Source organism: Xenopus tropicalis, chromosome 8 (genome assembly GCF_000004195.4).
Source record: "Xenopus tropicalis strain Nigerian chromosome 8, UCB_Xtro_10.0, whole genome shotgun sequence".
Taxonomy (NCBI): Eukaryota; Metazoa; Chordata; class Amphibia; order Anura; family Pipidae; genus Xenopus; species Xenopus tropicalis.
In genome coordinates, this window is record NC_030684.2 from 6,508,505 (window position 1) to 6,524,433 (window position 15,929).

General features: G+C 46.4%; 1 protein-coding gene across 2 annotated transcripts; it reads right to left on the reverse strand.

The window, feature by feature from the left end:
* Nucleotides 1-141: 141 nt before the first annotated feature.
* On the reverse strand, nt 142-15,515 carry inpp5e (inositol polyphosphate-5-phosphatase E). 2 transcript variants are annotated; one of them, XM_004916640.3, is made up of 11 exons: nt 15,391-15,515; nt 9,142-10,028; nt 8,675-8,795; nt 7,695-7,792; nt 5,807-5,931; nt 4,949-5,068; nt 4,203-4,310; nt 3,837-3,998; nt 3,620-3,735; nt 1,396-1,532; nt 142-639 (listed from the first exon to the last, which is right to left on the reverse strand). In XM_004916640.3, exons 2-11 carry the CDS (start codon nt 9,840-9,842, stop codon nt 507-509), a joined length of 1,821 nt encoding a protein of 606 aa, XP_004916697.1. In that variant the 5' UTR covers nt 9,843-10,028; nt 15,391-15,515; the 3' UTR covers nt 142-506. The 2 variants fall into 2 exon arrangements, with proteins under 2 accessions (XP_004916697.1, XP_002935265.1); XM_002935219.4 differs by having other exon boundaries at nt 8,675-8,798; nt 15,391-15,514.
* Nucleotides 15,516-15,929: the final 414 nt, after the last annotated feature.

The following is a 15,929-nucleotide window of genomic DNA, read 5'->3' on the forward strand; positions in this document are numbered from 1 at the left end:
GCATCACATTGGGAGACACAGTAATAGGGTGGTATAGCTTCTACCACTAGGGGGCAGTGTAAAAATATTCCAATTTAGCTGCCCATTGAAAAAGTAGGAAACAACGGGCACTTTACTAGCTAAGAATACTCTACTCTGCACTTGTATATGAAACGGTTTTATTTTGTGAGTAGGTAACTGAGAGAGATAAATAGATATTTACATATAATACAAATAAAGGCCATTAAAGGATTATCCTAGGTCCAGTGTAGTTAAGGGGGAAAAGGCAACAAGCCGTTTACAGTTGGTTCAAGTGTCCTATAGAGATAAATAAATTAGTTGTAAAGGCCTTTAAAAAAAAAAAAAAAAAGTACGCTGTGCTGGTCCCTTTGAAATCCCGGGGCAGTGGACTTTTCAGTAGATTGGGTCACAGTGCAAGAAGTCCCGTTACTGTGTGTTTAGCAGTCCTGACAGGCAGCAGAATATCCATCCCCGGGGCTCGGAGAGGAAATGTCTCAGAGATTTAGTCAGGAGATGCTACATACGCTGCTGGTTTTCTGGTTCTTCCCCGCCTGGCGTTGCTGCACTTCCCGCGTGCTTCTCCTTTTTATTCCCAGCAGATACAGCTCTCTGTCAAACTGCCCTGCAGCCAGGGGGATGCTGAAACGAACAGGGAGGTTGTATTTATTCCACAAGGAGGGGCGAGTAATTACCCACACTCAGCTGACCTGGCATAGGGATCCTGGCAGGGGAGGAGGGACTAAACCATTGATGTTACAAATTGTAACAACTTCCCCACAGCTTACAGACAGCCTGCAGGAACTACATAACCCACAATGCATTGCACTGGGATGTTCCTTTCCTTATTGACATCACGTGTGCATCAGGCTGAGGACAGGCGACTACTGTTACATTTTATTTGAGTCACAAATTAGCCACATCAACAGGGGGCGGGGCTTAGGGAACTAATCCAAACCATATTATTACATTAAAAATAATGAAAAGGCTGCATTTTTTTTTAATTAATGTTAGGGATACACTGAATCCAGGATTCAGTTTGGTATCCGGCCTTTTTCGGCAGGGCTGAACCGAATCCGAATTAACATCAGGATTTGGAAGGGTTAAGTGTCGCTGCGTGGACACAGAAGTGCGTTAACATTTAACCCTTACAAATCCTAATTAACACATGCTGATTAGGATTCGGTTCGGTAGAATGCCTTACAATGGACCCGGGGGTTCGGCCGAATCCGAAAAACTGGGTTTGGTGCATCCCTAATTAATGTATATATTGAAATTATGTTTACTTTTCAAAAATCCTAAGTTGTGTTCGGGTGGAGTTCCGCTTTAATAAGGAATATTAAATAGGTTCCTGTTACCGTTGGATAAACTTCCCAGATGTGGATATGAGCCACTTACTTGTCTCTGCCCGGTCTGATCCGTACTTCGAACAGCCCAAAAACAGGTCTGTGGTCGGAAGTCTTTATTAGCGAGCAAGAAGCATATTTCACTACCCGGATGTCATCTTTATGCCGGCTCTTGTACACCACTCTGTCCTAAAAAGGGACATATTACAGGTATAGAACCCGTTATCCAAAATTCTCGGGACCAAGGGTATTCTGGATAAGGGGTATTTCCGTAATTTGGATCTCCATACCTTAAGTCTACTAAAAAATCAATAAAACATTATTTAAACCCAACAGGATTGTTTTGAATCCAATAAGGATTATTTATATCTTAGTTGGGATCAAGTACAGGTACTGTTTTATTATTACAGAGAAAAGGGAATCATTTAACCATGAAATAAACCCAATAGGGCTGTTCTGCCCCCAATAAGGGGTAATTATATCTTAGTTGGGATCAAGTACAGGTACTGTTTTATTATTACAGAGAAAAGGGAATCATTTAACCATGAAATAAACCCAATAGGGCTGTTCTGCCCCAATAAGGGGTAATTATATCTTAGTTGGGATCAAGTACAGGTACTGTTTTATTATTACAGAGAAAAGGGAATCATTTAACCATGAAATAAACCCAATAGGGCTGTTCTGCCCCCAATAAGGGGTAATTATATCTTAGTTGGGATCAAGTACAGGTACTGTTTTATTATTACAGAGAAAAGGGAATAATTTAACCATGAAATAAACCCAATAGGGCTGTTCTGCCCCCAATAAGGGGTAATTATATCTTAGTTGGGATCAAGTACAGGTACTGTTTTATTATTACAGAGAAAAGGGAATCATTTAACCATGAAATAAACCCAATAGGGCTGTTCTGCCCCCAATAAGGGGTAATTATATCTTAGTTGGGATCAAGTACAGGTACTGTTTTATTATTACAGAGAAAAGGGAATAATTTAACCATGAAATAAACCCAATAGGGCTGTTCTGCCCCCAATAAGGGGTAATTATATCTTAGTTGGGATCAAGTACAGGTACTGTTTTATTATTACAGAGAAAAGGGAATCATTTAACCATTAAATAAACCCAATAGGGCTGTTCTGCCCCCAATAAGGGGTAATTATATCTTAGTTGGGATCAAGTACAGGTACTGTTTTATTATTACAGAGAAAAGGGAATCATTTAACCATGAAATAAACCCAATAGGGCTGTTCTGCCCCAATAAGGGGTAATTATATCTTAGTTGGGATCAAGTACAGGTACTGTTTTATTATTACAGAGAAAAGGGAATCATTTAACCATTAAATAAACCCAATAGGGCTGTTCTGCCCCAATAAGGGCTCTGGCACACGGGGGAGATTAGTCGCCCACGATAAAACTCCCTGTTCGCGGGCGACTAATCTCCCCGAGTTGCCTACCCCTGCCATCCCACCGGCGAACATGTAAGTCGCCGGCGGGATGGCAGACGCGGCGGGGCAATTTCAGGGAATCGCCGAAAAAGACTCGCGAGTCTTTTTCGGCGATTTGCGCGAAATCGCGCCGCCGCGTCTGCCATCCCGCCGGCGACTTACATGTTCGCCGGTGGGATGGCAGGGGTAGGCAACTCGGGGAGATTAGTCGCCCGCGAACAGGGAGTTTTATCGCGGGCGACTAATCTCCCCCGTGTGCCAGAGCCCTAAGGGGTAATTATATCTTAGTTGGGATCAAGTACAGGTACTGTTTTATTATTACAGAGAAAAGGGAATCATTTAACCATTAAATAAACCCAATAGGGCTGTTCTGCCCCAATAAGGGGTAATTATATCTTAGTTGGGATCAAGTACAGGTACTGTTTTATTATTACAGAAAAAAGGGAATCATTTAACCATGAAATAAACCCAATAGGGCTGTTCTGCCCCAATAAGGGGTAATTATATCTTAGTTGGGATCAAGTACAGGTACTGTTTTATTATTACAGAGAAAAGGGAATCATTTAACCATTAAATAAACCCAATAGGGCTGTTCTGCCCCCAATAAGGGGTAATTATATCTTAGTTGGGATCAAGTACAGGTACTGTTTTATTATTACAGAGAAAATGGAAATCAGTTTTAAAATTCTGAATTATGTGATTAAAATGATGGGACACAGGCTTCTCGTAATTCAGAGCTTTACGGGTTTCCAGATAAAAGTTATACAGGTATGGGATCCCTTATGTAAAAGCCTAAAAAGGGTAAACCTAATACCCCTCTGGTACACTGCTTACCGTATAGGAAGGGGTCCTCTGCTTGGAGGTACTATCATATACATCACAACCAATGTCAAATTTGTACGTAGGGAGGAACTGAATTTCTGCCTCCTGAAACCCTTTAAATATAGACTCTGGGCGAGAGAAAAAAGACAAAGAAAATTTTTAATAAACATCTGTGTCCTGTGACATTCATACAGAGGCCGACAGCAATGCGAGAGGTGGAACTCCGTACCTCCATTCATCTCTTTGGTCAGCTGGTCGTACTGCAGGAGGCGAGACATGTCTTTCTCCAGCTTGCTCTGCAGGATAGAATTCACTGCGCTTCGCTCTTTGTTTAATCGGAAATTAAAGTCCCCAAACCAGAAGACTTCATCGAACCGGCTTGTCACATCGGCTAGCAATCAAATCATCGTTTTAATAAAAGTGAAATAAAAGCTCTCTCATACCTATCACTATAGGAAAGCCCTGTGTGCCTATACCATAGGGGAATTACAGTAACCAGCTGCAATACATGTTTCTCTCACTCTCTGAACAGAAGGACCTTTTCCCAATGACTTGTATTGAGCCATCTATGTTTAGAGTGTAACCGGGCACTCACCGGAATTAGAGCGATAGGGATTGGTGTCAGGAATCATTCTCGGAAGCTGCAGGCCTTCAATGATTTTCTTGTAGTCCAGGATTCTGTCGCACACCTTGGAATCTCCAGCTGGGAAACATACAGCAGATCCTACATATTAATGTTATTTCCACACAATTCCCCTGAGGCTATTGTTCTATGATCCAGGCCAGCAGATCCCAACCTCGTAAAAGCCAAACCTGTTACCATAATTAATGTACAATACAGTAATATATTATAATGTAACATACATTTATTAGATAGGTATAACTTCTATATCAGCGGTCCTCAAACTACGGCCCGTGGGCCGGCCCCCAGGGGAATTACCCGCCCCCCCTGCTGCAGACTGGGGGGAACTGGAATAGGTAGGACTCAGCGGAAGGGTGAGACGATCGGAGTGCTGGAGATGGGAGGGTGGACGGACGAATGGAGCGCCGGCAGGGAGGGGTTGGGGGGAATGCGACCAGTTTGGATCACAGTTTGACCATGACAAAGACGGGGGGTGGTGGTGGTGTTGGCGGTCCGACCCCTTAACAGTCTGAGGGGCCTTTGATACGGTCCCTTGGTTCAGTAGCTTGCGGACCTCTGTTCTACATCATCTGCCCTTCTAATAGCCTGAAATGCAGCAATTGATTACAATAGAAACTGACACAATTATCATTCAGGCTTCTATGTACCCAATCTGGAACCATGGGGGGGGGGGGGGGGAGGGTTTCCAAAACACCTACAGGTAAAATGGGAGGTAATGAAAAGGAATGAGGTCCCAAAGAAGGTGAAGGACACAGCTAGGGCTCCTTTGGTCTTGATCTGGGACACGATTCGCGTTGTCACCGTATCAGATTCAACTTCTAAACAAAAGGGAAATTGCAAAAGTTATTATTGTTGCCAGTATTATGCACATCCTAAATGTAATGCTGGGCTGTACAACAGATAGTACAGTATAAGGGTACAGCTTATTGTGTGCCCAGAACATTCCTTCTCTGTATATTTGTATTTATACATATGGGTAGGAGGTGCCATAGTGTTTCCCTTAGACAGTACAGTATAAGGGTACAGCTTATTGTGTGCCCAGAACATTCCTTCTCTGTATATTTGTATTTATACATATGGGTAGGGGGTGCCATAGTGTTTCCCTTAGACAGTACAGTATGGGAGTACAGCTTATTGTGTGCCCAGAACATTCCTTCTCTGTATATTTGTATTTATACATATGGGAGGGAGGTGCCATAGTGTTTCCCTTAGACAGTACAGTATGGGGGTACAGCTTATTGTGTGCCCAGAACATTCCTTCTCTGTATATTTGTATTTATACATATGGGAGGGAGGTGCCTTGCACCAGTTTCCGCTGTTGCTGAGTGAGCTTTAGGATGTCACTGGCTAATTAGAGCAAACAAATAACAACAATTCCTTTCTGCCATATAGCTGACAGGATCATTAGGCAGCAGTGCCGATACTGCAGGGAATTCTCAAGAGTAAAAAATCCTAACCAATTGGGAATCAGATACAGTGGACACTTATGGGCTTATTTATCAATGTTTGAGTTTGTGAATATGCCTTGACTGTATTTAAGAGAAATGAGTCCGTACCTGAGCAGAACCAGATGAGGTCTCGCCTGAGGAACACAGAGAGGTACAGAACCCCATGGCCGGATGAGTGGAGCAAGACATAATGAGGTCCCAGTGTCTCCTGAAGTCGGATCTCCCACTCTCTCCTGCAAAGAAAATCACACAATTCCACTTGTTGCAAATACAGTGTTGCAAATACACAGAGACCAGTAGCAATAGCACCACCTAGGGGCTGCATAGGGGATCAGCAACAGGGGGAGTGACTGTAGGAAAAAGTTGACAATCTAATGCTGGGGCTACAGAGGAAGCTGCTAAACATTTGTCATAAGCTAAAGATATAAATGCAGGCAGGTGAGTGATGTAATACCTGGGGGGTGCTGCAAACTGCCCCTGCGGCATGTGTAGGTGCAAGGGTGCAGGGTCAAGCTGCTTATAGGTGATTAACAGCTCTACTTGCCGAAAGGTTGCAGGGACCCAGGCCTTATAGTTCCGCAACATTCATAGGGGAAGCACATTATATGGATCCAAAGTGCTTCTACAGCTACTGTATATAAATAGTTATGTGTCACTGTGTCTGTCTGTCTGTCCCTTTCCCTTCTCTGCACTGCTGGTTCTGACTCCTGATACAACTCCCCAATACCCATTCATTCCTCATTCTCACTGGGTTTATAGTTATGTGTAACTCACTGTGTCTGTCTGTCCCTTTCTGTTCTCTGCACTGCTGGTTCTGACTCCTGATACAACTCCCCAATATCCATTCATTCCTCATTCTCACTGGGTTTATAGTTATGTGTAACTGTCACTGTGTCTGTCCCTTTCCCTTCCCTGCACTGCTGGTTCTGACTCCTGATACAACTCCCCAATACCCATTCATTCCTCATTCTCACTGGGTTTATAGTTATGTGTAACTGTCACTGTGTCTGACTCTTTCCCTTCCCTGCACTGCTGGTTCTGACTCCTGATACAACTCCCCAATATCCATTCATCCCTCATTCTCACTGGGTTTATAGTTATGTGTAACTGTCACTGTGTCTGTCCCTTTCCCTTCCCTGCACTGCTGGTTCTGACTCCTGATATAACTCCCCAATACCCATTCATTCCTCATTCTCACTGGGTTTATAGTTATGTGTAACTGTCACTGTGTCTGACTCTTTCCCATCTCTGCACTGCTGGTTCTGACTCCTGATACAACTCCCCAATATCCATGCATTCCTCATTCTCACTGGGTTTATAGTTATGTGTAACTGTCACTGTGTCTGTCCCTTTCCCTTCCCTGCACTGCTGGTTCTGACTCCTGATACAACTCCCCAATATCCATTCATTCCTCATTCTCACTGGGTTTATAGTTATGTGTAACTGTCACTGTGTCTGTCCCTTTCCCTTCCCTGCACTGCTGGTTCTGACTCCTGATACAACTCCCCAATATCCATTCATTCCTCATTCTCACTGGGTTTATAGTTATGTGTAACTGTCACTGTGTCTGTCCCTTTCCCTTCCCTGCACTGCTGGTTCTGACTCCTGATACAACTCCCCAATATCCATTCATCCCTCATTCTCACTGGGTTTATAGTTATGTGTAACTGTCACTGTGTCTGTCCCTTTCCCTTCCCTGCACTGCTGGTTCTGACTCCTGATACAACTCCCCAATACCCATTCATCCCTCATTCTCACTGGGTTTATAGTTATGTGTAACTGTCACTGTGTCTGTCCCTTTCCCTTCCCTGCACTGCTGGTTCTGACTCCTGATACAACTCCCCAATATCCATTCATTCCTCATTCTCACTGGGTTTATAGTTCAGCCTTGTATGGCCTGCTATTCAGTTGGCTTCTGTAACATTGTCTAAAAGTCAGGACCACAATAATAGAGGATATGAATAGATAGAGAGTGCGTACAAGTAATGTCCCCTACCTGTCTGGGCAGCCTTCTTGCACTCCAATAACATACATGTCCTGTGCAAAGTCATCATCGGAGGGTAATAGGAAGTCATCCAGGCTTTCAGGAAGCTCCTGTAGGAGAAGAAGTGTAACTTGCTTAAGCCCATAATCATATTATCACTATGTAGACAGATGCTTTACTGCAAAGGAGGGGGGGCCTGAACCCTAAGTGTCAAAAGTCTGCTTCCAGCGAGAGTACAGGATAATAGGAAATTAAGCATTCACGTTGCTTTCATTCACAGGGGGAACAGATCTACTGAGAGAAGCTAAATTCGGCAGTACCGGTGGATGTCATGGACTTGCTACAAACAAAAACGTATGTATCTGTGGCCCTGGGGGATCACACTGCTCCCAGAGCCGGAAAGAGTGTATCTTTAGAACATAAAGGGAAGAGGAGCGGAAAGTTCCAGGGCAGGTATCCCAGGTGGGGTTGTACTACATCTCCCACAATCCCTAAGCTGCCAGGGAAAGATGGGGAGAGAGTCTGAAGTTGAATTTCTGCAGAATATTAATTAATACAGATCATTATAAAACATTAAAAACTATATACTTCACAATTTTTTTTCTCTGGATTCAGAGCACTAAGGGTTTTCATAAAGGGACCCAAACGATAAGCAGCAATTCAGGCTTAGGTGTCTATGAAACAGCACCCCTAGTGGGACCGGTCGGCATGGGAGAAGCCTGTTTAGTTGCACGAAAAGCCTAAATTCTCCTTTAAACTTTATAAAAATGCTGTGCAAAGTTCTATAGAGCTTTCATGTCACATGACTCTGCTTACGTTCTTCAAACTGAATCAGAACCTGTAGATTCCGGAGCAATACAAATGCTCCAAAAAGTGCTGAAAATGGCCGAATCCCAACTCGACTGTGTAAAACTCCAACTGAAATGTGTATTTTTTAGGGCTGGGTTTGAAACTCTCCACGTTCTTCAACCCTACATTTCCAAATGTGTTACCTTTCGTCCTTGCATGTTCCACGTGGCAATAAAAACGCCCAGTCTTCTCTCCGGGAAGTAACGTTCCAGCTCTTCTGCCCCCAGTAAGGCACCGCTGGCCAGTAAGCTCCCTTCTAGATAACTTCTAGGAATAAAGAGTTAATAAAAGATCAGTCCGAGGGGGTATGATACATACAGTACTGCAGCCAATCAACAGACGGATACTATACGAGGACCTACCTATTATTCCTTTCATTTGGGCTGACCCCCACAAACAACTGAAAATAAAGAGGAGCTGCAGTTTCCTTCTGGCCTAATAATGGACATTTACTTCCCCTTTAAACACAGAGTCTGGCTAAACAACCCCCTGCAAGTCCATACATACCCCAGTGAGATCAGCCAAAGTGCCCAAGCAGATCTGGCCAGCTGTACTAGTATTTCTAGATACAATTTGTAGCCCACGTATATAAGGCCACCCCAGTACCTACCTGCTGCGCATATCCTTAGGCCGGATAGGGGTGAGCAGGCTATAGGTAGACTTCATGGAGTCGCTGGAGCACTGATTGCAAACCATGCTGCTGTGCAGTCTCGTGTCGCTCAGACTGCTGCTCTGCCTCAGGTACCTCAGTTGGGAAGAAGCCTCTTGATAATCCATATAATCCGGGTCTATCCGATTAGCCGTCCTGAGTGCCCTGGAGGTTACATTTATCTCCATCTGGGGGAGAGCGTGCTTGGGCAAGATCCGAGACAGTCGAGGTTTCCCGTTGCCTGGATATCCCGACTTCGCGGGCTGACCCTGGGAGTCGCTAAAAGAGCAGTTATTTTGATCCGGAACGGCTGATTCTTCCTGAAGGGACCCACTGGAAGATCCGGTTGCCTCGGGGTCCCGTAAGCTGTCCTGGTTCGCTTTAAACCGCCTTCTCCAATGTTTCTCATCCAGCGACGCCGCTCTTTCCAGCCTGGGTTTGGGTTTGCAAGGGGGTCTCGGAACCGCATCAGCAGGAAGGGGGCCGGGGTTCCCTGTGCTTTGCTGTTCCCTCCTCACACTCTCATTAATAGACTGCTTCAGCGTCTCACCCACCTGCGTCTCGATCCACTCCCTGACTTCGCTGTATTGGCTCTCGTTCAGAGTCTCCTCTCCGGACGCAAGAACAGCACCAGGATTCTGCCGCTCCATTCTGATAGGCATGGCGGGCCGCTTATTTCTTTCTGTGGTGCGTTCTTACCGAGCAAAAAAGCTGTTTTCCGAACGCGGCGGGTAAATGTTTAGAAAGTTCCGTCATGATGTTGTTGAGCTGTCGGTTACATTGGTCCCGTGCCCAGGAAGGAACTGAGCGCTGGAAGGTAGGTCCCTGGGTTGTCACGGCAGATAAATCTAGGGGGAAAACACAGAATCTTTAACAAAGGATTTGGGGTTTGGCCAAAGCCAAAAATAATAGTTTGGGGGCCTCCCTAGTGCCTGTGGGATCAGCCAAATGGCAACAATGTGACTGCAAGGGACGAGCGACTGTCAGAAGCACAAGAGACTTCCCCATGGTAACAAACGTTGTGTCACTCGCCCGACTAAATGCTGAGTCACCTCCCTCCCTCCTGTACTGAAATGCCCCCCCCCCCCGATATATGTCAGCCCACAGGCATAAGGGGGGGGCAGAGGAATTAAGGGGGACACTCACTCCCCTCAGATACAGAAAGTAAGGGGGGCACTTCCCTCAGATACAGAAATTAAGAGGGGCAATCACTCCCCTCAGCCCAGAGAAATTAAGGGGGGCACTTCCCTCAAATACAGATATTAAGGGGGACACTCACTTCCCTCAGGTAAAAAATTATAGGGGGGCTCACTCACTTCCCTCAGACCAGAGATATGAAGGGGGACACTTCCCTCAGACATTGAAATTAAGGGGGACACTCACTCCCCTCAGCCCAGAGAAATTAAGGGGGGCACTCACTCCCCTCAGCCCAGAGAAATTAAGGGGGGCACTCACTCCCCTCAGCCCAGAGAAATTAAGGGGGGCACTTCCCTCAGATACAGAAATTAAGAGGGGCAATCACTCCCCTCAGCCCAGAGAAATTAAGGGGGGCACTCACTCCCCTCAGATACAGAAATTAAGGGGGGCACTTCCCTCAGATACAGAAATTAAGAGGGGCAATTACTCCCCTCAGCCCAGAGAAATTAAGGGGGGCACTTCCCTCAGATACAGAAATTAAGAGGGGCAATTACTCCCCTCAGCCCAGAGAAATTAAGGGGGGCACTTCCCTCAGATACAGATATTAAGGGGGACACTCACTCCCCTCAGGTAAAAAAATTATAGGGGGGCTCACTCACTTCCCTCAGACCAGAGATATGAAGGGGGACACTTCCCTCAGACATTGAAATTAAGGGGGACACTCACTCCCCTCAGGTAAAAAAAATTATGGGGGGGCTCAATTAAGGGGGGCAATTACTCCCCTCAGCCATAGAAATTAAGGGGGGCACTTCCCTCAGGTAAAAGAAATTATGGGGGGACTCACGTCCCTCAGACCAGAGATATGAAGGGGGACACTCACTCCCCTCAGCCATAGAAATTAAGGGGGACACTCCCCTCAGATACAGAAATTAAGGGGGACACTCCCCTCAGATACAGAAATTAAGGGGGACACTCACTCCCCTCGGATATAAAAATTATGGGGGGCACTCTTCCCTCAGATACAGAAATTAAGGGGGGCAATTACTCCCCTCAGCCATATAAATTAAGGGGGGCAATTACTCCCCTCAGCCATATAAATTAAGGGGGGCAATTACTCCCCTCAGATACAGAAATTAAGGGGGGCAATTACTCCCCTCAGATACAGAAATTAAGGGGGGCACTCACTCCCCTCAGATACAGAAATTAAGGGGGGCACTTCCCTCAGATACAGAAATTAAGAGGGGCAATTACTCCCCTCAGCCCAGAGAAATTAAGGGGGGCACTTCCCTCAGATACAGATATTAAGGGGGACACTCACTCCCCTCAGGTAAAAAAATTATAGGGGGGCTCACTCACTTCCCTCAGACCAGAGATATGAAGGGGGACACTCACTCCCCTCAGCCATAGAAATTAAGGGGGACACTCCCCTCAGATACAGAAATTAAGGGGGACACTCACTCCCCTCGGATATAAAAATTATGGGGGGCACTCTTCCCTCAGATACAGAAATTAAGGGGGGCAATTACTCCCCTCAGCCATATAAATTAAGGGGGGCAATTACTCCCCTCAGCCATATAAATTAAGGGGGGCAATTACTCCCCTCAGCCATAGAAATTAAGGGGGACACTCCCCTCAGATACAGAAATTAAGGGGGACACTCACTCCCCTCGGATATAAAAATTATGGGGGGCTCACTCACTTCCCTCAGATACAGAAATTAAGGGGGGCAATTACTCCCCTCAGCCATATAAATTAAGGGGGGCAATTACTCCCCTCAGCCATAGAAATTAAGGGGGGCAATTACTCCCCTCAGCCATAGAAATTAAGGGGGGCAATTACTCCCCTCAGATACAGAAATTAAGGGGGGCAATTACTCCCCTCAGATACAGAAATTAAGGGGGGCAATTACTCCCCTCAGCCCAGAGAAATTAAGGGGGGCAATTACTCCCCTCAGATACAGAAAGTAAGGGGGGCAATTACTCCCCTCAGCCATAGAAATTAAGGGGGGCAATTACTCCCCTCAGATACAGAAAGTAAGGGGGGCAATTACTCCCCTCAGCCCAGAGAAATTAAGGGGGGCAATTACTCCCCTCAGATACAGAAATTAAGAGGGGCAATTACTCCCCTCAGCCCAGAGAAATTAAGGGGGGCACTTCCCTCAGATACAGATATTAAGGGGGACACTCACTTCCCTCAGGTAAAAAAATTATAGGGGGGCTCACTCACTTCCCTCAGACCAGAGATATGAAGGGGGACACTCACTCCCCTCAGCCATAGAAATTAAGGGGGACACTCCCCTCAGATACAGAAATTAAGGGGGACACTCACTCCCCTCGGATATAAAAATTATGGGGGGCACTCTTCCCTCAGATACAGAAATTAAGGGGGGCAATTACTCCCCTCAGCCATAGAAATTAAGGGGGGCAATTACTCCCCTCAGCCATAGAAATTAAGGGGGGCAATTACTCCCCTCAGATACAGAAATTAAGGGGGGCAATTACTCCCCTCAGATACAGAAAGTAAGGGGGGCAATTACTCCCCTCAGCCATAGAAATTAAGGGGGGCAATTACTCCCCTCAGCCCAGAGAAATTAAGGGGGGCAATTACTCCTCTCAGATACAGAAAGTAAGGGGGGCAATTACTCCCCTCAGCCATAGAAATTAAGGGGGGCAATTACTCCCCTCAGATACAGAAAGTAAGGGGGGCAATTACTCCCCTCAGCCCAGAGAAATTAAGGGGGGCAATTACTCCCCTCAGATACAGAAATTAAGAGGGGCAATTACTCCCCTCAGCCCAGAGAAATTAAGGGGGGCACTTCCCTCAGATACAGATATTAAGGGGGACACTCACTTCCCTCAGGTAAAAAAATTATAGGGGGGCTCACTCACTTCCCTCAGACCAGAGATATGAAGGGGGACACTCACTCCCCTCAGCCATAGAAATTAAGGGGGACACTCCCTCAGATACAGAAATTAAGGGGGACACTCACTCCCCTCGGATATAAAAATTATGGGGGCACTCTTCCCTCAGATACAGAAATTAAGGGGGGCAATTACTCCCCTCAGCCATAGAAATTAAGGGGGGCAATTACTCCCCTCAGATACAGAAAGTAAGGGGGGCAATTACTCCCCTCAGCCATAGAAATTAAGGGGGGCAATTACTCCCCTCAGATACAGAAAGTAAGGGGGGCAATTACTCCCCTCAGCCCAGAGAAATTAAGGGGGGCAATTACTCCCCTCAGCCATAGAAATTAAGGGGGGCAATTACTCCCCTCAGATACAGAAAGTAAGGGGGGCAATTACTCCCCTCAGCCATAGAAATTAAGGGGGGCAATTACTCCCCTCAGATACAGAAAGTAAGGGGGGCAATTACTCCCCTCAGCCCAGAGAAATTAAGAGGGGCAATTACTCCCCTCAGCCCAGAGAAATTAAGGGGGGCACTTCCCTCAGATACAGATATTAAGGGGGACACTCACTTCCCTCAGGTAAAAAAATTATAGGGGGGCTCACTCACTTCCCTCAGACCAGAGATATGAAGGGGGACACTCACTCCCCTCAGCCATAGAAATTAAGGGGGACACTCCCCTCAGATACAGAAATTAAGGGGGACACTCACTCCCCTCGGATATAAAAATTATGGGGGGCACTCTTCCCTCAGATACAGAAATTAAGGGGGGCAATTACTCCCCTCAGCCATAGAAATTAAGGGGGGCAATTACTCCCCTCAGATACAGAAATTAAGGGGGGCAATTACTCCCCTCAGATACAGAAATTAAGGGGGGCAATTACTCCCCTCAGCCATAGAAATTAAGGGGGGCAATTACTCCCCTCAGCCATAGAAATTAAGGGGGGCAATTACTCCCCTCAGATACAGAAATTAAGGGGGGCAATTACTCCCCTCAGCCATAGAAATTAAGGGGGGCAATTACTCCCCTCAGCCATAGAAATTAAGGGGGACACTCCCCTCAGATACAGAAATTAAGGGGGACACTCACTCCCCTCAGGTAAAAAAATTATGGGGGGGCTCACTCACTTCCCTCAGATACAGAAATTAAGGGGGGCAATTACTCCCCTCAGCCATAGAAATTAAGGGGGGCAATTACTCCCCTCAGCCATAGAAATTAAGGGGGGCAATTACTCCCCTCAGCCATAGAAATTAAGGGGGGCAATTACTCCCCTCAGCCATAGAAATTAAGGGGGGCAATTACTCCCCTCAGATACAGAAATTAAGGGGGGCAATTACTCCCCTCAGCCATAGAAATTAAGGGGGACACTCCCCTCAGATACAGAAATTAAGGGGGACACTCACTCCCCTCAGGTAAAAAAATTATGGGGGGCTCACTCACTTCCCTCAGATACAGAAATTAAGGGGGGCAATTACTCCCCTCAGCCATAGAAATTAAGGGGGGCAATTACTCCCCTCAGCCATAGAAATTAAGGGGGGCAATTACTCCCCTCAGCCATAGAAATTAAGGGGGGCAATTACTCCCCTCAGCCATAGAAATTAAGGGGGGCAATTACTCCCCTCAGATACAGAAATTAAGGGGGGCAATTACTCCCCTCAGCCATAGAAATTAAGGGGGGCAATTACTCCCCTCAGCCATAGAAATTAAGGGGGGCAAATTACTCCCCTCAGCCATAGAAATTAAGGGGGGCAATTACTCCCTCAGATACAGAAATTAAGGGGGGCAATTACTCCCCTCAGATACAGAAATTAAGGGGGGCAATTACTCCCCTCAGCCATAGAAATTAAGGGGGGCAATTACTCCCCTCAGCCATAGAAATTAAGGGGGGCAATTACTCCCCTCAGCCATAGAAATTAAGGGGGGCAATTACTCCCCTCAGCCATAGAAATTAAAGGGGGCAATTACTCCCCTCAGGTAAAAAAATTATGGGGGGGCTCTCTTCCCTCAGCCCAGAGATATGAAGGGGGACACTCATTTCCTTAAGATACAGAAATGAAGGGGGGCACTCACTCCCCTCAGATACAGAAATGAAGGGGGGCCCTCACTCCCCTCAGCCCAGAGACATAAGAGGACCCTGCCCATATGACAGACGGAAGGCGCTGCATTACCATCGGCCCCGGTGAGTCCCGACCCCCGCACCGCCGCTCCCCGACCTCTCACAAGCAGCGCCGAACCCGCTTTACCCCATCCCGGCTCCTGGTTACTAGGGCCAACAACACAGCGCCTGGAGCAAAAGGTTATTCCCACAGAGACAGCGGCCCCTGCTGGTGGGAGGAGCAAACTGCACCGCTAGTGTGCGGAGTCGGACCCGGCCAGTGTATGTATGTTTGCGCATATACAGCAGCGGCCCCTGCTGGTGAATGAAGCGCACTACACGTGGGGATGCTAAGGCAGAGAGCCCAGCTCCAGCTGTTGTTGGGATATCAGAGGATTCTGGGATATGTAGTTCAGCAACAACTGAAGCTATAAACTGCTACTGCACTTCTTTCCTTTTTCTATAGACACAGCTTTCTCCTTTTGATGGGTTGCTATGGTTTAACTAGACCCAGTGGCTTTTCTGCAGATGCCATGGGCTGCCATCTTGGTTGTGGCAGCTGTAAACCAATCAAAAGGCACCGTTGGGGAGAAACGAAATAAAGAGACAGGG